Source organism: Octodon degus, unplaced genomic scaffold, assembly GCF_000260255.1.
Source record: "Octodon degus isolate 3935 unplaced genomic scaffold, OctDeg1.0 scaffold00152, whole genome shotgun sequence".
Lineage (NCBI taxonomy): Eukaryota > Metazoa > Chordata > Mammalia > Rodentia > Octodontidae > Octodon > Octodon degus.
In genome coordinates, this window is record NW_004524728.1 from 5,043,209 (window position 1) to 5,070,769 (window position 27,561).

General features: G+C 39.0%; 1 protein-coding gene and 1 pseudogene across 1 annotated transcript in view; one reads left to right on the forward strand and one right to left on the reverse strand.

Moving 5' to 3' along the window:
• The window catches only part of Ggh (gamma-glutamyl hydrolase), a 37,467-nt gene that overhangs the window by 7,604 nt on the left and 2,302 nt on the right, over window positions 1-27,561 (reverse strand). The window contains exons 2-7 of the mRNA XM_004642367.2: window positions 19,961-20,075; window positions 16,174-16,224; window positions 9,745-9,829; window positions 7,260-7,398; window positions 5,005-5,111; window positions 4,832-4,922 (exon numbers count right to left, since the gene is read on the reverse strand). Of these exons, the coding sequence (XP_004642424.2) occupies window positions 4,832-4,922; window positions 5,005-5,111; window positions 7,260-7,398; window positions 9,745-9,829; window positions 16,174-16,224; window positions 19,961-20,075 (588 nt within the window). The remainder of the gene's footprint in view (window positions 1-4,831; window positions 4,923-5,004; window positions 5,112-7,259; window positions 7,399-9,744; window positions 9,830-16,173; window positions 16,225-19,960; window positions 20,076-27,561) is intronic.
• Window positions 10,194-11,825, forward strand: LOC105743701 (annotated as a pseudogene).

Here is a 27,561-nt window from a genome sequence, read left to right on the forward strand (position 1 = left end):
GCTTGCCAGGGAAGCACTTATTTCACTGAGCCATCTCCCCAGCCCCAGGGTTCTCTTCTTGAGGTATTCCCTTATCATATTTTTATCCCAAAATGATTCGTTCATGTGAGAAGAAACCATGCCAGCAGTTCTAGTATCCTTTTACATTAGCTAATTTGTATCAGCTTAATTGTATATTTTTTCTCAAACTATGAAATGACTCATGACTGCAGTGTTGATTCTGAGTTTCTAAAAGTTTATAAATCTGTTACTACGGATAAAGCCATTATTTTCTGAGCTCTTAGATATTTATATTAGCTGATAATGACCACTGGAATTTGTCAAAAAAAGGTAACATATCACGGAGATAAAGCAGATATAAAACAAGGTTGGTTATAGATTGCTGATAGATGGTGAAGCTGAGAGGGTGGTGTGTGGGGGCACAGGGAGAATGCGGTTAATTCTGACCTAGGTGGAGATGGACTTGACAGGCAGAAGACATACTCATGAAAAATTCTGGGAAGCTGAAACTTCCATGAATTTTTAGACACAATGAGGGCAGGAAGCCAAGTCTGGCCCTAGGTTATTAGAATAATCTAATTCTGGATTATTTGGTGAATTGTGATGCTACTGATCAATGTAAAAAACACAAGAAGGAAAAGAGGGTTAGAGAGATGATAAACTCACTTCAGGTTCAGTTGATCAACTCTTTTCAGAATATCCTGGATGGGCACTATTCCTCAACATCGATGTCCTGCGACTAGATCAACCAGTGTGCTATGGTTTGGATGTGTGCATTGGGATCCGTGTGCTGAAAACATCTCCAGTGTTGTATATTAATGCCATGTGAAGGGGGGCTTTGAGGAGTAATCAGGATTAGAGGAGGATGAAGCAGGCCCTCTTTGAGCATCAGTGGATTTATAAAAAGAAAAGTAACTTGAGCTAGCATGCTCGTGCTGCCCACTGTGGTACAGTCGACAGGACTGAGATGTGGTGGGAAGCCTCACCAGACGCTGCTGTGGACAGAAGCCCAGTGCTCTTCAGCTTCAGCCTCCAGAACTGGGATGTACATAAGCTTTACAAGTTATGTTCTCATGTCTAGAGAACTGATCAAACACAGCATTATGGCCAGTTTTGAATAACATGAACTACTCCCACTTTATTGAAGTTGTATTTTATTCCAGTAACTTGCCCTCTCAGGTGGTTCTAATCAGGCTCAGCAACTCCAAAACAAGGTGAAGAGTCCACCCGACTTAAACAGCGTGAATCTCCTCTATGCTCCTTTCATACTTCCAACTTCTCCCAGTACTTCCCTGTCTGTTGTCCTATCAAATTATGCACCCAGTAGACTGCAAATTTATAGCCATACATTATTCATTTATTGGAGAGAAAGAGGACAAATTCTGTAAATTGATTTTCTTAGCGCTTCCGACTAAACCATTACCTTTCACTGCATTTGAAGATGTTTACTGTTATTTTGTTAACTCTGTGAGCATCTATGCTGCCCAGCATTGGGAAACTTTCCACTTTTCCAGGAGTTTGTTGCTTACATATTTGGTACAGAGTCTCACTACGTAGCTCGGACTCCTCGTGGTGTTCCTCCTCTCTCAGCCTCTTCAGCACTGCCACCACGCCTGGTTTTAGTGGCCAGCAAGGTGCACCCAGGGTTCCAGGGCCAGCATGGCATGCAGTACCGGAAATGGAACCTGGGTCCTTGCACTGGCCAAATAGGTGCTCAGACCAACGAGCTATCTCCCCAGCCCCAGTGCTTATACACATAGGTGAGAAATCCTCTACATATACACCAAGGAAATATCTAAAGACTGGTATGTATCTGCTGAGATATACACATTAAAGACAGGTATTACTTAATAGAAAAAAGAAAATATCCATGTATGTCAACAGGCTTAATGCAAAAGATATCCACAAGCCCAGCTTTAACATTCAGATTGTTCTACTCCACCAGAAACTATCAGAGTACAGTATATCTAAATATGCTAGACTTTACTAACATTTGTCCCTGCTTATGCTGATACTGCAGCCTGAAAAATATTAGTATCTCATGCTTCATCACTTCGTGGAAAGATAAAACAGGCACCAGAGCACCTTTATAAGTCACCATAATGGGTTCTAATTTTCTTCTTTAATACTTCTTAATATAACTCAGGGACCAGAACTCACATAATGATCAAACTATTTGTTCTATTTTCCCTGGTTTCTTCTTATTAGTTTTTGTCCTCCAAAGACATTCTTTTCAGTTTCTAAAATTTCAGAAACTCATATATTTGAAATGTTTCATATATACATGAGTACTTGATTATCTACCACCCAGACTAAGATGATAAAGCCCCTCAAGTAACCCTGCCAAACTGCAGTGAAAATGTAGTAAATTCATCATTACCTGCCTTACTTAGGGTTATTATTATTATTATTATTATTATTATTATTTTAGGTAAGGGTCTATAGGGTGTTCAGGATCTCATTACTAGATTGGACTTGCAGTGATCCGCCTGTTTACAGCCTCGCAAGAGCTGGGATTACAGACATGCACCACCACACCCAGTCTCAACTGCCCTCTCAGCCCACATTGGGGGCAGGGCTGGCATGGCAGGCCCAGGGATTGAACCCCCGACCCCTGCGCCTGCTTGCAGGCACTTTAACCCGCTGAGGTATTTGGTCGGCCCTCTAGATTTGCCACCAAAGGTTACACTGTTTACTTTCTGCCAAGCTTTGAACATAAGGGAAGACATAAATATATACTATATATCTCCAGTATTTATCTTTAAGTGAGATTTGTTTTCAACATTCACTCAATGATATATGCAAGTATGCTACCGATTTTAACAGCCCTATATTATACTGTTACATTAATTTATTCTTATTGTTGGATATATGAACAGTTTTTCTTTTTGTAATGACTTTGAACAATGTGTCATTCATTTCTATGTACATGAAAAGGTTTTACTGAAGTATTATTTCTAAATAAAAGAATACAACAGCTGAGAAATAAGACTGGAAAATGTTATTATGACAAAATGTTTTCCAAAGCACTTGGGGCCATTTCTACTCAAATCACAAGTGCATGAATTCACTTACTGTACCATATCCTGGGTCAGACCCGTAACCAACAGGCTTCTGACTTTGCCAATCTTGCTGAAGTAAAGTGTTTTTTCATTCTGGATTTTATTTGCATTATTCAAGTCAGCAAATAAACTGAGAAACTATCTCATTGACACATGTGTGCATGGGACAATCAAGTTTCCCATTTTCTTAACATGATTTTACTTTATATGAGACACACATATCTTGTTAGTTATACAACTTACACTGATCAAATTTCCTCTTTTATACTATTTTTATGAGCACAATTTTTTAATTTGATTGAAATCACTAGTCTTTTCCTATATGGTTTGTTGTTTTGTCTTGAAAATTCCTTCCCTTATGTAAGTTAGGGTATTCTTCTTTATTTTCTCTAAATCCTGATATGATATCCTTTTCTACCTAGGTTCTTTTTATTTACTTTAATTTTTTTTAATAAAGAGCGAGCATCTTTGCCACAGTATCCCCTTTGCCTTCTAGACGTCTGGCTGGGTGTGCTGGGATGTCTCAACTCTAACCCCAGATGCTCCCCTTTCTGCCAACACATTTCAGGCTCTGTCTGCCCGGGCTGGACTTGGAGGGCTTTCTCCCCTCCGATCTACCTTCTCTTGTAATTCACTACCTCTTTAACTGACCTTCTGATTAGCATTTTTATTTCTGTTGTTTTCATTTCTAACAACTAAATTTAGACCTTTTCAAATGTGATCATTTCATGTTATATTTTTGACAGTTTCTTTAAGACTTAAAATATAGCTATATAATATACTGTCTCATAATTCTAGTATTAAAAGTTTGCACACAGCTGATTCTATACGTGCTTTTTCTGCAAGGTATCATAAATGGTACTATGCAGCCTGTGTATTAGAGATTCGGGGTCAGAAATTGCCTGAAACCAACAATGTATACCTAGTCTTCCGAACAGAATTATTTATATTTGGTTCTGCAATACATGTGTGTGCGCTACCAGTCTAAGAAAACTTGTAAACAAAATGCTTGACTCGAGAGTTGTTCAGCTTCCCAGATAAGATAATGCAGGCCATACTAGGAGACCAGCTTATCATAATGAGAGCTCAAGGCTCATTTCATTTACCCCAGATACCTGACTCCTTCAGTGCATGTTCAGAACGGCCAACCCCTTTGTAGCTCTGTGGTCACGATTCTGGGTATTGTCTGAGGTATATAACCTTTAGGTCCTGCTCCATAGAGTACTCTCCATGTAGTGGGGTCCTGAGTTTTGTTTCAAAGTTGGCTGATTCAACAATAGTGCTGATTTATATGTGCCAGTCAACTCAAGAGTTTGGGGCTTGAATAGCCTTATTTTCTGACACTTCATTAATCAATTTAGAAAGATGTTTTTCTCTGTCAATTACATATTTTGTTGGTGTCAGGAAGAGAATCTGTCAAGACCTTTGCTTTTGTGCTACATGCAGAAATTGTTAGCTTCACTTCTTAAACCTCTCCCTCTTATCAAGTCATTCCTTCATTCTCTTCTTTATTATCTCTTTCCAGAAAGTATCAGGAAAACTGATTGGGAAAGTGGATAACCATTCCACCTGTCTCTACTTTCATTTTCAGGCCCCAAAATAATATGATTCTATTCTTCTTTTTTTTTTTTTCTTTTTGGTGGAACCGGGAATTGAACTCAGGCCCTTGTACTTGCCAGCGAAGCGCTTATTCCAGATTCTATTCTTAAGTACAGAGATACATAAAGTCCAAGTGAATAAATAAAATACACATCTTATAGGATTCATACCTTCCATTGATGAAATGAATTCAGTAGTACCATCTGTATTTGTAGTTAGTACATTAAAAAACTTCTTTAACTTTTTATTCATTGTAAAATTCTAGAGTACAAAAAGAGAGTAAAATGATTAATTCTGTGGTTATTCTAAATAACTTCATTTAATTGTTAAGCTAACAAGATACCTTTACAGACAGGCTCCATGTGTGGAAATTTGCAGTCAGGGGTTCAGATGCTAATGACCGCAACAAGTCAGGAGGAAAATTCTGGAACATTCTACTCTTTGATGCACCTGAAATAATTATGTGCACACACAAAAATAATTTAACCACAAAAAAATAAAATCATGTTACAATATATGAAGCTGAAAACATGTCATTATTAAGACATAATCAAAATGACTAAATGATAAGCAAAACACTTCATTTCTGGGGAAGTATTCCAGTGAAGTATAAAACATGTTTAACAAATTCAAATACTCTCCTAACTTAAAACTTTTTCTTCCAGAATTTTAATATGAATAAACAAAATTGTTCTCATGTAAGAATTTGTAGGCTAGCAACAGAATAAGCACAGAATCTTAACTCAATTCCCAACATCTCTGAAAAACAGATAAAATTATCCAAATGTGTACATACTTGTTTTCCCAAGAAAAGATCCAAAATTTCTAACACATTTGCAAAGTATCTCAGATATAAAAGGTTAAAAAAAAATACCAACAATGTAGGAAAAAACTAACCAAGCCAAAGAATTTCTGTGCAGTAAATAGATCAAAGAGGCAATATATCTTAATGGCCAACAATAAAGGCTCTCTAGTCACACACACACAGACTCAGAGGACTTAAAAAAACATACTACAAAGTGCTCAAGGCTCTGACACCAGATATTCCAAATCAGGCCCTTCATTTTTGCTACTGGCTTCCATAAGAACTCCACTACCTTGAAATTCTGCTTTTTATAGTATAAAGTGAGTGATGCCACAGGCCACCAACATAATGTGACCTAAATATACACTTCTCATAAGGTTGTGGTAATGATTAGGTGAGATAATGGAAGAAACAACTTCCATAAATATAAAACAATATATAGATTCTATGCATGATTAGTATTACTCTTCTCCTAAATCTCTGAGAACAGGGACAGTCATTGCACTCAGTTCTAAGGAATGAGAGGTAAGTACCTAGTACCTCTAAGAATCAATGCCTACTTGCAGTGTGCAGTATAACAGAGAACGGATCTGATTTTTATTCTTCAAGTATTCCGAGTTATAACAATGTCTTTGTTCTACTGATGAGGTGATGCAAGTGGGCTCTAGGTTACTTCAGGATGACACTGATGACCAGAAAGACTAACCACATGATAAGAGCATTGACATTTTGAGCCAGGTCCACTTCCAAGGATGGAAAGAAGGGCCAGAGACTGAGTTCAGTCCTGTGGTTAATGCCTCAATCAATCATGCTTTTACAATGATATACCAATGAAAACTCTGGACCCTAAAGTTCACTAGCATTTCTGGGTTTTGAGCAAATGCAGCAATTTCTTGATTTCTATGTGTCATTCTAGGGAATCATGAAACATGATAGGTCCCTGGAATTAAAAATTTGGGGCAGTTGGTAGAAAGAGTGGATGTCTGAGGAATGTGGCTTGTGGCTAGCACCTGAAATAAGACAGTCTTGTTGGGGACTATGATTTAAACCTGTGGGGCTGTGCAAACTCGAAACATTAAGTGCCACAAGTATGTTATAGTATGCTCTGTTTTGGATGAAACAAAGTATACAGCGAAGGGGGAGATATTAATAAATATCTACCATAATAATACACAGTAACATTTATAAAGAGCTGGATTTAACATACTTAGCCTACTTGCTGGTAAACATCATATTTGACATACACCAACATCTTAAAGACAGGTAGATTTTTCCAATAAGGAAATTGAAGCTAAGGGAGAATAAATAATTCCCCAAGGGCAAAGTGAGAAGATTGGAACTTCAAACCAGGACCAATGTTAATGCTCTTAATCATACAAGATCCTAATATCACTAGAAGCAGTGATTTGACAAAATTCCAAATACCAAGCCAGACAAGGTGATGCACATCTGTAATCCCAGCACTTGTGAGGCTAAGAGGATCATGAGTTGAGGCTGACCTGTGCCACAGAGAACTTTTCACAACAGAAAGAGAGAGAGAGAGAGAGAGAGAGAGAGAGAGAGAGAGAGAGAGAGAGAGAGAGAGAGAGAGAGAGAGAGAGAGAGAAGAAAAAGAGAGAAAGAGAGAAAAGATTCAAAATTCTTTAGGTCATCCTAACAAATGAATACAAGGATGATCATCATATCTATGGGCTGCATAAGTAAGTCTAAAACATTGTGAGTACTTTGATACTTGATGCTTAGTGTTCTTGTGCAGTAGGCTTACTTAAAGTATTTGAGTGGCATATTCTCACCTTTAGTGAAGCTCAACGGCAATGTGATATTCTCAGTCTTTGTCACAGTTAATAACATTTCCTCACTGATCAGATAGGACAGTTCCTCAAATCCAAGACAGGTGCCCCACACAGGAAAATGGTCTCCATCATCAAAACTCTGCAAAGTAAGAGAAAAAGAACACTGTTCATTCAAATTTTTCATGAAAATTACACATATGGTAAGCCATTACAACTAGCCCCTACGTTAAAAATAAACTTTTACATAATTTTCCTCAATCCTTATATAGACTTCAAATTAATTAATCTGTCTTTACACCAAGCTCACACACAAGCTAGAAAAAGTGAGCTGTCGTGACACTATATTCTTGACCCAAGGACCACAAGAGGCCCTGGGTTGTCTGACATAGACATTAAAAGGTTTAGGCAAGCATCTCAAATGGTAAAAGCAGTTATTAAAGGAAATACTGAAGGGAGGGTTGGTGAGATACTAGAACCAGAAAGATTAATTAAGATGGCTGTTAATAGTTCAGGAGAGAGAAAAACATAATGAATGGTCTACACTCTGATACAAAGACATGTGAGATACAAAGGAAAAATCAGAAGTGCTGCTTGACAAATAGAAGTGACCTTAGGTAACTGTGAAGAAAGATCAAATGGAACCAAATGAATGTGAAAGACCAAATTTCTTTTCTTTTCTTTTCTTTCCTTTTTTTTTGGCAGAACCCGGGATTGAACTCAGACCCTTGCACTTGCCAGGGAAGCGTTGATTCTACTGAGCCATCTCCCCAGCCCCAGAAAGAGCAAATTTCAAGAGATAAAAATCAGCAACATCAAGCTCAGCATGGTGGCGCACACCAGCATTCCCAACAGTTGGGAGGCTGAGCCAGGAGGACTGCCATAAGTTTGAGGCCAGCCTGGGCTATGTAGTGTTCAGGGCCAGCCTAAGGTACAAAGTAAGACCCCATCTCAATAAAAGAAACTTTAAAATAAAATAAAAACTGAGTAACATAGGAAAACTGGTGAGCATATCAAAAGAACATAAGAGGTTATAGGGAGATACTGGGGTTATTAACAACTTAACAGTTTACCTCGAGCATCACCTGGGCAGCACCATTTGCTTACATACTGACTCTCCTGAGCATCATCACTTGGGCAGGTGTCATTTCAACCAGTCAATTCTTTGCATGAGATCTAGTAGGCTGTTTGTTTAGTAGACTTTCTTTGCATATGTTTTTATTTGGAACACTGTATTTGCCTTTGACATTTATTTCTAGTGAAAGCTAATAATAAGTTCTGGCTATTTCCTTTTAATCACATATTTATTTGTAATAAGTAACCTATCCCTGAGTTCAATCTTCGGTACAAAAAATATATAAATAAATAAGTAACCTGTAATTTTATGCTATAATTTATAGAAATCCTTACCATAAATACATTAAATAAAACTCTTATACTTCTCCAGAATTCAGTCATACTCCTTTGCAATACAAAATGGACAAGTTTAGGACACTGAGATTGAATAGGAAGAAAGTGCCAAGGGATTTGCAAAAGAAAAACTGAAAAAAGGGAGAAATGTTAGTATATCAGAGAGGAAAAATTTGCATTCTGAAATGGAAAGGCAAAAAAGGTATCTTACTGTCAACTACTCATAATATAGAAATGATAGAACTTGAAAAAAGAAATGAAACTAAAAATTTCTAGTAGTGGTCAAAGACTATAATAATTCTCTGACTGGTGGTGACAGAGTTGACCAACATCTAACAAGTTAGCCTATAGTAAAAAATGGAAGAAAAATAGTAATTATAAACTTTAATGCACCTTCAGGACCAAACAATATGGAACTCATTCATTATTTATTCAAAATGAGGAGATTCAAAAAGCAGCTACAATTTAGATTATGTCTAATAGACCAACATTTTGGATTGTGAAACACCAACCAGGATGTCCATTATCTATACCTTCACCATTGTGTTTAATGAGCAGACATTTTATTGAAATTATAAACTCACAGAGAAAAAAGGGCCAACATGACAGAATAAAGTAATTGTTTAAAGAAAGACAATAATGCAAAAAGAATTTGGAAAAAAAAGAATTTGTAATTCTACTAGATACTACTGTCCAGACTGCAACAGTGCACCTTGTACTGAACACCTTATGATATACCATACACAGAAAAATCATGGAATTTGATAAAATTGTTGTTATATTCCCTGTTATATTATCTTATAAAAATATGCTAGTTTTAGTCATTCTGTAATTAAATAACTGGGCTGTTAAGTAGCTAAACCACATACTGATGTGCTTATACCAAGATGCCTAGAATTAATGAGACACAAAAATTGGCAAGAGCAGCCACTGCTGGGAACAGATGCTTTAAAGGTTAAGGGAATGCAGTGAAAATATTGTGATGGCAACATTACCTATAGGCTTTTTAAAAAAGAATGAGTCTCACAGAGGCTAACAAAAGCCACCTGGAATGATATTCAATTACTGATACACATACCTTTTTGGACAACTCATAAAATATCTTGGAGACTTTGGCATAATTTGACGTCTCAAGATCAGAGCCTCCTCCGGGTAAAAGGATTCTAAAATATCAAATAAGATGAATTTTACCCACATATACAAACAAAAAATAAAACCACCTTTTCACTTTCAAGCATTTTTCCTTAATACATTAAGAATCATTGAAGAAGGGCCAGCAAGATAGCTCTGCAGACTAAAGTGCCTGCTCAGGCGGACACAGGGGCCAGGGGTTTGATCCTTGGCCCGCCATGCCAGTCCCCCACATGGGGCGCGCTGAGATGGCGATTGAGACTGGGTGTGGTGGCGCACACCTGTAATCCCAGCATTTGGGAGGCTGAAAACAGGAAGATTGTTACAAGTCTAATAATAAAGTATATATTCTTCACACTGTTTCTGGGCCTCGCCATAGTGGACATTTGGAGAGCACCCCATCCATAGCCAGAGAGCCCCCTGGTACCGCCTGCTCTCAATTCACAGCTTTCTCTTTGCCTTGTGACCATGTCCACCAATGAGAATGCTAATTCACTAGCTGCCTGGCTGAACAGATTTAAGAACAAGAGAAAAGACAGTACAGAAACGAAGTGAGCACAGAGAAGTCAACTTGGAGCTAAGAAAAGCTAAGGATGACCAGATGCTGCAAAGGAGAGATTCAGACTCCTTTCTGGTGACGCTACTTCACCACTGCAAGAAAACCACAACAACCAGGGCACTGTGACCTGGACTATGGAGGATGCTGTCAAAAGCACAACCAGCAATAATCTGGAAAGCCAGATGCAAGCTACTCGAGCTGCTAGGAAACTGCTTTCTTGGGAAAAACAGCCTCCCATAGACCACATTATGCAGGCTGGTTTGATTCCAAAGTTTGTGCCTTTCCTGGCCAGAAGTGACTGTAGTCCCATCCAGTTTGAGTCACTGATACTGCTTCCACGTCGCCAGAACAGACCAAGGCCATGGTGGATGGAGGGGCCATGCCAGCTCTCATTTCCCACCTGGCGTCTCCCCACACTCACGTCACTGAGCAACCTGTCTGGGTGCTGGGAAACACTGCAGGTGATGGTTTCTGAGACTCAGTTATCAAATATGGTGCAAATGACGCACTCCTGGCTCTTCCTGCAGTCCCTGATATGCCACTTTTAGCAGGTGGTTACTTACACAACTTTCCCTGGACCCTTTCTAACCTTTGCTGCAACACGAATCCTGCGCCCCTGCTGGATGCTGTTAAGAAAATTCTCCCTACTTTGGTTCATCTCCTGCATCACAATGATCTCAAAGTATTAGCAGATAACTGCTGGGCCATTTCCTACCTTACTGATGATTCAAATAAACACATCAAAAAGGTCGTAAAAAAAGGGAGTTGGACCCCATCTGGTGAAGCTTCTGGGATTATACAAATTGCCCATTATGACTTCCTCGCTGAGAACCACACGAAATATTGTCACTGGAATGGACAACAGCCCCAGATTGTGACAGAGACAGGAGCACCTGTTGTCTTTTCCAGCCTGCTCACTCACCCCAAAACAAACATCCAGAAGGAAGCTACAGGGACTATATTACAGACAGACAGCAGAACCAAATACAGCAGGCTGTGAAACATGGATCAGTCCTATTCCTGGTCAGTGTTCTCTCTAAGGCCAACTTTAAGACACAAAAGGAAGCTATGTGGGCTGTGACCAGCTATACAAGGGGTGGGACAGTGGAACAGATCATGTACCTTGTTCACTGTGGTATAACAGAACCACTGATGAACCTGTTAACTGTGAAAGATACAAAAATTATCCTTGTTATTCTGGATGTTATTTTCAAATACCTTTTAGGCTGCTGAGAAACTAAGTGAAACTGAGAAGATAAGTATAATGACTGAAGAACGTGGAGGCTTGGACAAGATTGAAGCTGTACAGGACCACGGAAATGAGTCTGTGTATGAGGCTTCATTAAGTTTGATGGAGACGTAATTCTCAGTAAGGATCAAAATGCTGTACCAGACACTACTTCTGATGATTCACCTTCTAAGTTCAGGACAGGGCTCCAGGTACCTTTAACTTCTCGGTGTACAGGTGAGGGAGATACCTGTTTTGGTTATGTACTACATTCGGTGTAAATCTGTCTGTTCTCTACTAAGAACACTTTTCTTCTATGTGTTTTGTCATTGTAGCACTTTTTTACAATGAAGCTATACTTGAACAGTTCCAAATTACATACACTGTATGAAGCTTATCTGCTTAAATTTCAAAACCTAAAATAAAATTTACGATCTCAACCATTCAGAAATTACTACAGTTAATAACACTTTGGTATATGTTCTTTTAAAACTTCTTTGATAACAAGATTATTAGTGTGAACAAATTAGAGGTAAATAAATTGTGAAGAGGCAGGAGAGTGTCCAAAGCTAGAAACTTAGACATCAAATGGTCTAATTTTTCAGGTGTTGCGAGTTTTATTTTACTGTGCTTTGTCTTCTTTAGTGCTAAGGACTGAACCCACTGCCTTGCACATGCTAGGCAAGCACTCAACCACTAAGCAGTATCCCAGTCCTGTCTTCAACTGTATTTATTTTGAGATACAGTCACACTCAACTGTCAAGACTAGCCTTAGATATGTGGCCCTCTGCCTTAGCTCCCAAGTGGCTAGGATTACAGGCATGTGCCACCACTGCCCAGCCACTTGTAGCTAGATTTAAGTTAAGATGATCAGGTAACTTAAATCACCTGTAGGTGTGTAACTGTGACTTTTAACTCAGAAATAATTCTTACTTATAAAGAATAAACTAAATATTAAAATGTATTCAGATTAGACTTAAATAAGTATTGACTTAATTACCATCCTGAGATCTCTTGAGAAATAAGCACATTATTACAAAATCTTGAAAAGAACACAATTACTCTTACAGAAAAAGTGTAAAAAGTGAGTTACAAACATTGAATTTTATCTTACTCTATCCATAAAGATGAAATACAGAAAAATATTTACCATATTTTGTATCAGCTTTTTAAATTAAATTATTTCTAATAGGTAGTGACATAACTATGGATACTCAAAAAAGGTTTGACCTCCTTGGCCAACAAAAGTTAAATTAAACATATTATTTGAAAAGATGTAAATAGGTACTTGAGATATGTACACTAATTTTTGAAATTGTTGTTTCTTCAAGGAATATATTCTGCTGCTTCTATGAGTAAACTATGGTTCTAGCCTGAGACAAAGAAGAGCACATTTTGCTATTAAGATCAGTCTAGTATAAAACATTTAACACCTGAGAAAAGACACGTGCCATAAGCCCTATGTAGAACAGCCTACAATGAAAAGTGACTTAACTAAGACATGAGCAGCTCTCTCTTTAAATTAAGCTGGTATTTAAAATGTTGCTTTGGGGGCCAGGGAGATAGCTCAGTGGAATAAGTGCTTCCCTGGCAAGCACAAGGGCCTGAGTTCAATCCTTGGTTCTGCCAAAAAATAAATAAATAATAAAAAATAAAGCATTGCTTCTGTCCCCAAAGAGTGAAAGACATACTAAATGACACATACATATTCACGTTTATAGCATCCCAACTCATTAAAGCTACATCTTAGAAGTGGCCTATCAACAGACGACAGGATGAAGAAAATGTGGAATTTTTGCACAGTGGAGTACTATTTTTTCAAAGATAAATTTGAGTTGTTTATGGAAAAAAATGGAGGCACCCTGAGACCATAATGGTTAATGAAGTAAGTCAGACACAAAGCTTAAATCTCTAATAGCTTTGGCTGTATATGGAGCCCAAAATATAAATAAAAAGCAAAATAAAGATAATAGGAAACAGGGAGATAGAACTTTTTGTAATTGTGAGGGGGATCAGGAGATGGAGTGGGGAGGAGAGGGAAAAGGACAGAAAACAGAATTAAGGTGTGTTTTGTGCATGTTCCAACTCCCCATGGTGAGGGTAGTCATTATATACTGCAAACATGTACTAATAAAAATAAGTTCTTTAAAAATCAGCAAAATGTTGCCTCTGATGAAATTTGGTTTATGTAACCTTAAAGTTCTTTCATGGGCGAAAACCTGAATGTCTCTTGTAGACGACCAAGTTCTTTAAATCAGAACTCTGCCTTTTCCTCTCTGTATTCCTCACAGAATAGCATGAGGTAGTAACAGGAATTCACTGAAGGTGTTTGTGAAGTCGCATTAGACCACCATCCTTTTTTCTACTGACATTCAAAAGTGGTCCATCATGGCTCCTGGTCTCCCCGCTTGAGAGCCCCGCTCTGGATGCCTGTGCTGTGGAGCAAGTGCAGGCCTCTGGGAGCAAGAGCTGTGTCAGCAAAACAGACGGTGGCCGTCGAAAAGGGACTCCCTGCCAAGCAAGAAGCACAGAAGCACCGTGACTGGACTACAGAAGGCTCGGGTGCTTCTGGCTGCCAAAGACATGCATTCCTATCTATAAAATTACCACTGCAGATGCTTTTCCAAATAGAGACATATCTGGGGGGAGGGAAAGAAGAGAGAAATTATTCTAAAAGCGCATTGGGAAGATTATTCCATTATATTCTGGCCTGCATTTACTTCTGTCCTTGTTAAAGTACTTTGCTCAGCCGGGAATGTAGCTTAGTAGCACAGCACCTTCCTGGCAAGCATGATGTCACTTCCCAGTACAAAAAAAAGAAACAAGAAAAAACTTTTGCACATACCAGGCATTGTAAATGTTTTACTAAATTGAACTGGCTTTAAAGTAAACATTTACTGAACTAAACTAATCTGAAAACAAGTAACTTTTTTTTTTTTTTTTTTTTTTTTTTTTTTTGCGAAACCGGGGATTGAACTCAGGCCCTTGCACTTGCCAGGGAAGTGCTTATTCCACCAAGCCATCTCCCCGGCCAACAAGTAACTTTTGAACATGCTTTAAAAAGGAAAGTAACATGAACTTTTTTGAAGTAATTACAACAAAAGTCTTTTAAGAAAACTATACAATGAAAAAGGACTCCTCACTGCATCTCCAATGAGAAGTAACTATTGCTAAAATTTCTCATGTTAATTTGGTAGAAATAGGCTATGTCTATCTCTTCATCCCTACTTTAAAGGAAAAAGCAAATATAAGTATACTCTCTGCACCACAGCACACCTTGCTTTCTTTCACAAAACAATATTGGTCACATGTCAATTATTATGCAAAGCAATATCCACAAATAACTTTATTTTTAACTTCTATACAATATTCTATGAAACATATACAGCTTGTTTTCTTTTTTTCTTTTTCTTTTCTTTTTTTTTGAGACAGGGTCTCTCTGTGTATTCTAGGCTTGCTCTGAACTCACTACAGCCTCAAACTCATGGCAAGCATCCTGCCTCAGCCTCCTGAGTGCTGGGATTACAGGCTTGTAATCCTACTACCATGCCCAGCTCTAGTCTACTTCACATAACCAAGTCCCACCTGATAGACAACTAAGTACCTTTCTCAATTGTCTTTTCAAACAATAATATAATGCTTATGACTGAGCCTAACTCTATATACAGGGATGACGAAGACCACAATGACGACAATGATGATTGATGATGTATTTCACTAGAGATTAAACCCAGGGCCTTCCGACTGAGTTACATCCCAGCTATTTTTTTATTTTGAGACAGAGGCTCTCTCACCAAGTTGCATAGGCTGGGCTCGAACCTGCAATCCTCCTGCCTTAGCCCCCCAGAATACTGAGATTACAGGTACACACCACTGCATCTGGCTTACAGAGTAATCCATTTGTAAAAATAAAATTCCATTTTAAGATCATGGGTCAAAAATACATATGTCTCTAGTTTTAATAGATACTGCAAAACTGCCCCTAAAAACACTGTAATTTATACCCCTACTAATAAAGTATATTTGTTTTCCCATATCCTCAATATAGAATATTTGCAAATATTCTGATCTCTGCCTTTTTATTGCAATAACAGAATTTTCTTCCTTAAGACAGGTGCAATGTACCATATTTTTCACATTTGAAAGTCCTTTTCTGTGAGCTAATCAATCATACCTTTTCTGGTAAGCGAAAGAATTAAAAAATATTGTTTTCTGAGTTTTATTCAAATTACTTCTGAAAGATAATCCATATCCACATATACCCTTGTGCAAGCAATATACCCCAAAGTTGTTTCAAAATACTTAAAGCAAGCATTAAAGAAACAATGATCATGTTATACAGGCAAAAAAAATTGTATGTATCTACTATATAATAATTATATATATTTCCCAACTTGTCTCCTACTCTTAATAAAACTTTTGCTTCTGGTAGCAAAATATTTCCTATAAAAAAACTCAGAAAAACTGACATATCCTATTCGTGCAGAAACACACAGAATTTTATATTGCTTTACAAAAGCAAGTAAATACACAGACATTCATACACTGCATCAAAACAATTCACACATAATTGTATTAAGCCAACATACCCATTGATAGACTTGAAAAGTTCTTCATATTCCGCATATGTAAGATTAAGCCTGAAAACAATAAAAACAGTTTGTAAATATTCATTTCTGAAACTAAGATAAAAAACTCCAAATGAAGTAACCACATGAATGCTTTAAAGTCAGATAAAAAAATTCTTAAATATCAGACACTATTACCTCGTAACCTTTCTAGATGTATTTTTTCAAGTTCCATGAAAGCCATAGAATTGTACCCTTGTTATGCTAGTCAAATAGGTAAGTGTGTTCTTCTGTGGTCAGTGAAATTTAACATAATGTATTAATATGTAAAACAGAATTAAGCATCAGTTAATTTCAGTTAGCTAAGGATAATTTTTCAAATCTAAGAATTCAGTAGTTTTATGTACAGACTATAAAAGAAGTTTATTACCACATTGAACAGCAGGCAGCTAAGGAAGATAAAAACAATACAAATATATGCCAAATTCCTACTTCATCAGATCCCCACCAGCCAGCTATCATGGTCTGGGACTACTGCGTACTCAAAAGTCAGAACAGTAACTGATCTACGGACAGACTACAGACAGATCACGATAGCCTAATTACACAGCCTGTCATCCAACACTCCTTGAAAACTGCCTACCAATATTCAGGATATTGATAATTTTATCCTCCTTTTGCATTGAAAAACTGATGGAATTAATCAATGACAATTGATAACTTTTAATTAAGTCAGAGGAAGATATCTGCTTTTCAAAAGTTTAGTTTAAAGCAAGAAAAGGGCCAGTCAAATAGTTCAGCAGATTAAAGTGCCTGCTTAGGCAGACACAGAGACTGGGGTTTGATCCCCAGTGTACCATGCAGGTCCCACCCCTGAGAGGTGCTGAGACATGACAAACTGGGCGTGGTTGCACACGCCTGTAATCCCAGCACTTGGGAGGCTGAAAACAGGAGGATCACTAAGAGTCCAATATACATAGTGAGACCCTATAGACTCTGTAATAAATACATTAAAAAAAAAAAAGGCAAGAACAAAACAAGAGAAATCATGGTTGTGAAATCCTTGGAAGAACTCTCACATTTCTGTAAGAGAATAACATGGCACAGCCCCTCTCAATGCCCTAAAAAATTAGGTTTACAATCACATGTCAAGTATAGTCCAGCTATGTTCCAGAGAAAAACTAAGGTGATATCAGAACACCTCTCCCATGACCAAGTAGACACTTACGATACCTAGAATTTGGCTGTGCTCTGCCAGCAAATCTCCTTTAAATCCAAATAACCTTGAAAGTCTAGGTCTCGAAATATTAGAGAAAAAGAAGGGCTACAAGGACAGCCCACATTTTGGCCCTAGCCTTTCAAAGGTTAGTGAGGACTCAGGACATAGGAGAACTTGTACTGTAACATCATGTAACTCAGTTGTGTCCCAAATTTTCTGATCAAGGAGATTATGAGGCCACAGAGGAAAGTGATGGATGATGTACAGTGTGCCTAAGGAGAGTCACACGGACAGAAAACATTCTCTCAGGCTTTCACAGAGAGCAAACTGGTAAAGCAATGGCCATAACTCATCCACATGGCTGACACTCACAAAGGATCTATGAACTGCGGTACAGGATTTCAGGATAAATCCTGAGAGGATTTGACTGACCTTATCAGATACAAAGGTTACATTTCTTATTATATAGGTCTTGCTTTACCTTGGTCTTAACCATCCAGCAGAAAAGTATAAAAATGACGTATAAAAAATAAAGCCATATTAATATGCTGAACTGTAAAAGGCTCAAGTGAACAACTTCTGTCACTGCCAGTCTGACAGATAACCCACTACTATTATGGACTACTGGACTATATTGGAATATTTGGCTGAATTCACACACCTACAATATTTAAATGGCAATGGAATACCCATCTCTGACAAAACTAAACAAAAAAAGGGGATACAAATGAAGGACCATTTTGTATTTGTATATACAAAATAGGATAGATATACAGCTATTTTCTCTTAACTCAATGAATAGAAAGATATATTCTAATAGTGTGTGGACAGGATATCATGTCTGCATCTTGTACTATGAATAACCACAAAAAAGACAACAATATGCAATGTATTAATTATTGAAACTGTCCTACTCATCGGTTTTGAAACTGTCTCATTGCTATTTGTTTCTCAATAAAATTATTTAAAAAAGAAAAAAGAAAGCAAGTCCAGGTCTCTTGTTGGTTAAGTTTCCAGTTAATCACTCAACAGTCATCCACAGAGCACCAGGTGGCAGTGCAACGGTGGTGATGATGACCTTAAATGTAGGATAGGTCGGCAGGTAGCTTTCTTCCCATGGGAAGATATAGGGAGGAGAAATTCAAGTCCACATGTAATGGATTAGATGAGGATTCTGAGACATTCTAAAATACATTAATTTGATCTGATAATACTCTGTAAGTACTTAAAAGATTCTGTTAGCTCTTTCCAAATGAAAATGAGACATATTCTACTTCTTGCAAGTGAAAATACAGAATCATCACATTCCTTTTTTGTATTTAAATAAATTATATTATTATTTTTCATTGTGGAAAATGATACAGGTAGTAGAAAATCCCAGGGCTCACCCCAGGTTGCTAGATTCCCTCACAGCTTTGGTTGTATTTAGAGAGATTTCAATATTCAGAGAGATTTCTCTATCCTGGAAAACAGCCACACCTCTGTGGCCATGCCACAATGTCAGTTGCTCACAAGCTGAACCTCTCAGTGCTGAATCTTTGCCAACTCTGGGTCTATACACTCCAGGGGCTAAAGATTTCAAAAGAGTTAAGATAGTCTAAAAGAATTTAAAAGAATAAATTTTTTTAAAAAAACTTTAAACTCAATTCATTCTAGCACAATTTCTTTTTTAAAATTAAAGTAAGAATAATCAATAGAGTTTGGTGGTACATGACTGTAAGCCCAGCACTCTAGGAAGCCAAGGCAAGGAGATCATAAGTTTAAGTCCAGTTCAAGGCAATTTAGTGAAATACACACACACACACACAAATACACAGAGGCTTGTAATATAGCTTGGTGTTCAGTCTCTGGGTTCCACGGGGATGGGGGAGCACTTTAGGAGGAGATATAGATTTAAAAAACTGAAGCAATAAGGCCTCTGAACTTGATGAGGTCAACAGGAGTTTGGGTACAGGCCCGGGGATCAGGTCTTATTATTAGGCTTAATTTTTTTTTTCCTTTTCCAGTGCCAGGGATTCAATATACGGCCTTTCAAGTGCTAAGCAACCTCTCTACCACTGAACTACTTACACATAAATCATATTACTCTTGCTGGGCCATTTTACCACAAAAATAATGTCATTTCTTTAAAACTGCAATATCCATAAATTTGCTGAAGCAATCCTACTACATTAGTCATTTATAAATTATAATTTTTAAACAAGAGTACAAAGATATTTTTAATGGTTATCTCCCAAAAATCCTTTCACTGCTTAAGTGTTCCCTTATTCTAATACGAAACACAGCTAGTTAGGTGTAGATCCTGTTACTCCATTATTCTATGAAGACCATCATTTCTTCTATAAGAGAAACTATCATTTCATTCTCTCTAATATATACGCAACATACTCTAATAACATTATAGGTATACACAGCTTCATACATTAAACAATTTAATGAGACTACAAACATTCAGCCTGTGTGATAAAAATCACATGTAATATTTCATTTAAATCATACAGGAAATATATTTAAATGACATAGAAAATACTAATTTGGGAGAGAAAATATAGTAATGTTTATAGAGTGTAAAAACACTGAACTATATACCTTATTGGTATAACTCTTGCACCGGCAGACTCTAGATACTTCACATACGATGCAGCAATATAGTATTTTCCAAACTTTTTCAATTCCGGATTATTGGTTGCTTGCATTAATACCCCTAAATTAAAAAAAAAAAGTTTTAGTTTCAAGAAAATTCCTTTATTGCTCAGAAACTGAAACACATCACAGTAAAAACGCTATTTTTTCAACTCGCAGGGGAGGGGCAGGAATGGATGGCTGGAGTTTCAAGTGACCCTTCTCTCACCAAATCAGGAAAGCCAAAGGAATCTGTATCTTGCCAAACCTGTCCCAAATTATGAAAAGATCTCTATCCCTTCTTGAGGAACCCTTCAACTCCAGCCTGTTTTTCACATGGAAGTAGAGCTGATCGTATCACTAACCCTTCATTCATTCAATATGGTTGAATCATACCACGTGCCAAGCACTGTACTACCTGTGGGGAAACATGAAGAAAATAAAGCTGCCCGGAAGGCTGTAATTATAGCCTGTGGGAGAGAGAGAAGAGGAAGGGCAAACTACACAGATAAAAAGATACAATACATAGAAGGATAACTGCTCTAAGTGCTAACGAGAATAAGCAAAAGAGGGGTGTCCCATTTCAGGGTCTGTGCTCTGAAATGGACTCTAGTCTATGGTTGAAAACAGCTGCTGCTATTATAAATCTACTTTGAGAGCTTCTTTGGCTTCCCTGATTTGGTGAGAGAAGGGTTACTTGAAGCATGTCCCACTCACACTTCAAATAGGGTAGCCATTTTAGTGGAAACTGTCCTCTGAACCCTAGTAACTCCATCTTGTGGTGCACCACACCTGGTCTAGCTGCTCAATGGGCCCCAAGTCATACTTGCCACAACAGTAGGTACTAAAGCTATGTTACAGACTGCATCATAGTAAGGTCATTCATCACTGTGGCTAGACAATGCATGAGACGAGTGGACTTCCCTGGTAAGGATGAAATGAAGGTGGGGCACGCACAACTTTTCCCAAGAAACCTTTTTGCTCTTGATCCTGCTTAGGCTGTCTGACACAGTGGCTTATAAAATCAAGAGCCTAGCATGGGGGGTGATAGACAAATCTGGTAGTGCGATAGCCTACAAATCATTTATGGTCTCTAAGGTACTCCTTATTCTCACCAAGTTATCACCAAGCTACACTTGTTTCAAACGAGTTGTTCTTTGGTCTGTCAACCCCTTTGTTTGGAGGCACATTTAATTTAGTCTACAGTCTCTCCAGGAAATGTACAAAACATGTAGCTCCCAAAAGGGGATCAGACAGATACAAAAATGAGTCAGTGAAAAACAGCCTTGGGAAACTTCTCAGAGTGGCCATACTCTTCCATGAGGTAAGTGGTGATGTGCTCCCTAGATGAATATGGTCCACTGTGTGGGTATGGGGATGCTCCCAAAATGCCTAATGGGCTAAAGATACATACTATAATCCATAAGGGTAGCCCATATGGGATGATACTATAGGAGCACTGCAGCTGTTGTGTCATGCTCCTCCCATGTGTGATAAGACATGCTGCTAAGAATGAGTTGCTGCTCAGGGGAAGATCCCAGGGTGCTGTCCTCCTCCCTGTAGTATGGGGCAAGATTGCTCCCAGGTGAGTATGGTACACTGCATGTGCCCAGGGATGCCATGAAAAAAGTCCACAGAACTAGAGAGTATTCTGCAGTCTTAAAAGGCAACTCAAATGGGACAGGACTACAGGAAAGCTGTGTCCACTGTGGCACGGCCACTCTTGTGAGCAGTAAGATATACTACTGAGGCTGGTATATCTGTCTAGGGAGAGATGAAGCATAGTGGTCACTACTGAGGGATCTGGGAACCAAAATGTGATGTCCTTAAGGTATTCTAGATTGGGGAAAATAATTGTCATTTTTGAATGAGCAATATGATTTAAGTGGGGAAAGGAGCTATGGATAATCACAACAGCCATCAGGCAGCTCCTCCTCGTCACAGCCCAGCAGCAGCTGAGCTGAGCTCCAAATTCAAGCCTGTTCCATGCAAATACAGGAGGAAGAGAATGGGCACAAAGCTGCTCAGATGAAAGCTGGGGGTAAACACAAATGGAAAAGTGGAGAGGGAGAAGGACCTGGGCCACTGGACTGAGCTCAACCTGTAACTCAAATCCAACTTGGTAAGGGGTACAGATCCGGCTGTAAAGCTGAAGTCAGGTGAAAGAAGCAGCTTCCAGGTCACCTGCAACCTGCACTAGCATGAGGTTGGTTCCAGTCCCCAAGAGGGGAGAATTCACAAGAGCTCACTGAAGCATACTTGGCTACTAGTACATTCACTTTTGGATTCCAATTTGAATTGATATTTCTACTATGATGTCCAATCCATGCAATGTGACCCTGTAGACCTTGTACTAAATACAAAATAAATAAATAAATAAATAAATTGATATTTCTGTCTAATGGGCATGTGTAAAACATTTCTACAAATAACTTTGAGGGTACTTCTTAAATGAAAATTACAAGGCAATCTTCTCTTCTTCTGTTTTCTGTTTAAGATAATTCTTTCATTCAAGGTCATGTAACCCTAAGCTTGAAACCTTAATTGTGAGTTAACTCTTAGACCAAAGAATGAAGAAAACTGAAACCAAAAAAAGTATCAAGAGCACTTTGAAAATCCAAATGGCCATAAGGATTTTTGTTTCTGTTTTTTTTTTTTTTTTTGTTTGTTTGTTTGTTTGGTTTTTGTTTTTCCAAATGGCAACCAGTAAGTACCACAAAGGAAGAGATGTTGTTAATAATAATAATAATAATAATAATGATGGGTATAGAGATTAACAAAGAGGTACAGAAGCCTAATCTCATACTTGAGGGGGGTCAATTATCCTGGAAATACACTGTTTCTATCTCCTACCTGTGGGAATACATAGAGGCAAGGATGGCATTGAGGCCCAACACAATGAAAAGTCTCTTCCTGAGAGTATGGGCTGCAAGGCATTGACACGGGACTGGCAAAACGTGAGCAAATAAAACTGCCTCACATAGACTACACAGCATGACTAACAGTAAGGAATAAAGAAATTGCCATGCCAGCCCACAGTATTTAAGAGCAGTCTGGTGTGGCTGGCTTCAAGGAAAAAAAAAAAAATGCCAAATGGCTCATGGAGAATGACTATGAATTATAGATAGATGTGTACCCTCTGCCTTAATGTGTTGTTTTGGATCTTGCAAATGCTTTAATAACCTCTCAGCTTCTGGACCAGTTTTCATCACCTGGAATGAACAGCAATGGACCTTCTGAATGGTCTTTCATGGCTACAGGAACAGCACCACTGTTTGTCAGGGGGTAGCAGCCCATGACCTTGACTTGTTATGTGGCCCACTCACTATGAAAATGTTTCATTCCACAGATAACATCATGCTAAGCTTTCTCTGTCTTAACAGACTTGGAAAAAATCTGGAGGACATATAAGTATACCTAAGGAGTGGAAGATGGGAAGGTAATCTCCACAAGGTATAAGGGCCAGGCAACACCATGAAGTTTAAGTTTAAACAGTTGTATAGTTGGGTAAGAAGACAGAGATGAAGCTGAGGTCACTGAGAAAATTCTGAAGGAGTCTGTACCAATAAATATAAAACAATTATAAGTGTACTTAGGACTCTTGGGGTACTGTCCTATTTTCATACCCTACCTTGCTCAAATTGCCCATCGATTTTGTAACATGATAAAAAAAGAACCACATAAAATTGGGACAAAGGGGAGCAAAGCTATTTATGGAGCAAACAGTTTCGTGTCCTAGTACTGCAATGCCTACTTGTCCTACAGGTTACCAGAAACCCAAAGGCTATCACTGGCAGGTGGACAGAGACCATCTAAATGGTTCTAATATGGCTCTGGTCCCACTTATGAAAAAGGGAAAAACCCAGAATACAGCACTTCCAACAACAGTTGCTGGCTGTTTATAAAGCCCTGAACCAGGTGGAAGCCATCACTGCATCTGCTTCAGTGACAGTAAAAAGAAAATATCCAAAAAAGAGTTGGAATGGAAGACTTTTTGACCAAGTCTCTTTCTGGGGTGACCCAAAATCAGGTTTTACAAAAGTGCCATATTTTTTGTAGCACTGTGGAGTCCTATTTGCTAGCCCTGTGACAAATACCATGTAGGCCATACTGGGAACAGTGTCCCTCCAAACTTCTGAATCACCTCCAGGGATTGAACCAACAGCTAAGCCAGATAAGGTGCTGCACAATGAGACCTGAGACTAGGACATCACAAACTGGGAAGTTGGCATGACCTGTTAATTGAAAAGTGCCAGTACACATGTGAAGAAAGTTCCCAAAGCCCTGCATGTGGAATCAATCAAGAGTGCTGTCTTTAATTTTTCTCACAGGAACTGGATCAGATTTTCACCAGGCTGAGTAGAGAGATGTACAGAAGTCACCACTGATCACAGGATTATACTCTTACATAACAATCTACTCTCACCCAGCACATTTATTTTCATGCTTTTAACTGGCTCAGATTTGCTCCGCAGATCACATTCCCTTTTCTACCTTTAATAAACATAAAACCTTGACCAAATCTTTGCTCAGGACAGAAAGAACCCAGAAACTATCTCCAAAAGGAGATGTCAGCATCTCAAAATTCAGCAACAAAAGAACAACGCCCATTCCCAAAGAAACTTGGTACACTAATGGCACTAGTTGGGCGCACAGTGGATAAATATAGCTATCATCTAGCTAGAGAGTAGATAAAGGAAAAACAGGCTGAGCTAAGAGCAGTGTGGATGCAGATTCAAGAGCAATGGCTACTGTCTGTACAGATAGTTGGGCAGTCCTTAGAGAACTGACTCTAGGACTGGCAGGAGCTTGGTAGGCCTGGAGGGCAATGTATGAAAGAATACAAAATGAATAAAAACCACTAACCACCCTCCACACAGCCTACTAAATACTCTGGGAAATCAGTAAGATAGTACTGTAATGGCTTATGTTTATATGTTCCCCCAAAACCCCATGCAGACATAGGTGAGGCTCTTTTCAGAGGTAGCTGGGTCTACAGTGTGTAAAGCTGGGATTGATTTCTATTTCACTGTTAGGCTCAAAGGCACTAGAATTAAGGGTGTGAGTGCAACTCATCCTAAATACCCTGGATAAGATATAGAGGATAGAAAGAGCTGTGGTCATCCCTCTTGCTTGCTTTACTACCTTCTGCCCACCATGAATTGGTTCTCCTTTGCAATGCCTGTCTGCAATGCCACCCTGCCTTAGAGCCAGCTGGTTATGGACTGAAACCTCTATACTCTATGAGCTGAATAAACCTTTTGGGGTATTTTATTGAGTATTTTGTCTCAGCAATGAGAGAAAAGTAATTAAGGTAAGTACCCTCACAAATGTTTGAGCTACAGTACTTGTGACCAGACACCTGCAGAAGTCCCCCTCTGGACATATGTGAAGTCTGGGCACAACAGGGCCAACACGGACTAGAGGATAGCAAAGGCTAGAGACACTCCCATAAACTATTCTCAGCCTTGCTATGCTGTACAGACATGTGAGGTCTGCTTTTGGCTATAGTCTCAAAGGATAAATGCACTAGCTGAGTATGTGCATGTGGGTTACATTGGGCCCATGCCTGTGAGTGAAGGCTCTAAATAGCACTCACCTCTGTGAATACTGATACAGTCCTCTTGGAAACATTCACCTGTAAATGGGCCACTGGGGCCACCAATAAGCCTCACTCAGCTCAGTGTTATGCTCAGGTGCTCATGGGGAATTGACAGGGACAGGGAAATCCATTTCACAAACAGTGCCATGCAAAATTGAGCTAAGGACAATGATACTTTCACCTACCTTATAATCCCACAAGAGCTTTATTTAAGAGCAAAATATGTGAAGGTAATAGTTAAAGGTTTAAATAAAGGTACCTGCATGAGTGGAAAAAGAAGTGCTCCTAGAAACCATAAAAGGGACTAAGTTGGGTCTATTCTCCCACTGGCTAACACGCCTAGTGCCAAAGGGTACTACATGCAGGCTGTCTGAGAACTGTCACCAAAAGTCAGATGAATCACTCAGATGTAGCGATGACAAACCTTAAAAGAACATTTTAAAGATCAAGTGCCCAAACTGCAATTCAAAACCCTTAACTTACTGCAAAGTGCCAACACTGCTATTAAACCTGAATATCCAATGCTCGCCTGCTGGGGTGGCTTGGCTCATATTCTGACAGAGAGGGCTTTGCAGCATGCCTACTGCAGCATGCACTCTATAGGTGCACCACCACTGTTGTGTTACCCTACATGCCGGACAGGATGTGCCTCCAGTGCCACAGTGGCACGACTGGTCTGGGTGCAGCCAACCACTTACTGATTAAGCCTTTGGTCTGTTCCAAAGCAGGAGACCCACGTGTGGTACTGCAAGCCGGGACAAAGACCTGTGTGTCTGGGAAGTCAAAGGCCCCAAGGGAAAATCCACTGCTATTATTCTGTCAAAAGCATAAGATGTGCCAGTAAAACTGCTATCTAAGCATTTGTGTCTACACCGAGTTACTGTTGTTGCTGCCCACAGCCAGAGTTCCTCCAGTGAGTGGTGACCACAGGTGGAAACCCACAAAAAATCCACCAACTGGGTATGTGCTAAACTTTTCTCCAGTCAAGCAGGCATGAAATGTGCTGCCCTTTCCTGACTATAATTGGAGTAACTTTATGGGGACCCTTGAGCCAAGATGGACCATTACAGGGGCCAGGGAGATGGCTCAGTGGAATAAGCGCTTCCCTGGCAAGTGTAAGGGCCTGAGTTCAATCCCCGGTTCTGGAAAAAAAAAAAAAAAAAAAAAGATGGACCCTTACATAATTTATTGGGAACATATACTCTCAAGTGTGTCATTCTAAAAGTGAACACCTATTACTGTGATCTGTATTGTTTCTAGGACATAACAGCCTAGTGCTCAGCTCTCAGTGAAAGGTGACATCCCCTCCAGGGCTCATGTTAATGGTTTGTGTGTAGTTGATCCCCTAAAGCCTTTTGAAGTCATTGGGACAGGGTTCTAGTTTGTTATTAATTCCAGATCCAAGACTGGGATTATACATGTGAGTACTGCTGGGATTACAGGTGTGAGTGCTATACCCACCCTGGGGCAGATAGCCTGAAGGCAACATAAAGGGAGAGAGCTTCGTTCTCTCTGCAGCTGCAGCAACTGCCTTTCCCCTTCTCCTCTTGCTATTTTCTGTGGCCAGGAACTGCTGTCCTCTTCCATGTGCTCTTCTGCCTTGGAGCCAGCTGAGTATAGACTGAAACCTCCACTAACTGTGAGCTAAGTAAACTTTCCTTCCTTAATTTTGGGTGTCAGGTATTTTGTCCCAGCAATGGAAAAAAAGTAAATGAGACAGCTCATGACACACTGTGTCTCTGTGTTTTTGTTTTGTTTTGTTTTTGTATGTGTGTGTGTGTCTATTTTAAGAGCTGAAAAAAGGATTGAAGAGAGGGAGAATTATACCCCACCATTCCAGCCAAAGTAACTATCTGGTGTTTCACCCCGCCTAGTCTAGCTGTTCAATGGGCCCCTCGCCACACACCCCACAACACCAGGTGCTAAAACTACGTGCCAGGTTGCAGCATAGCAAGGTCATTCACCA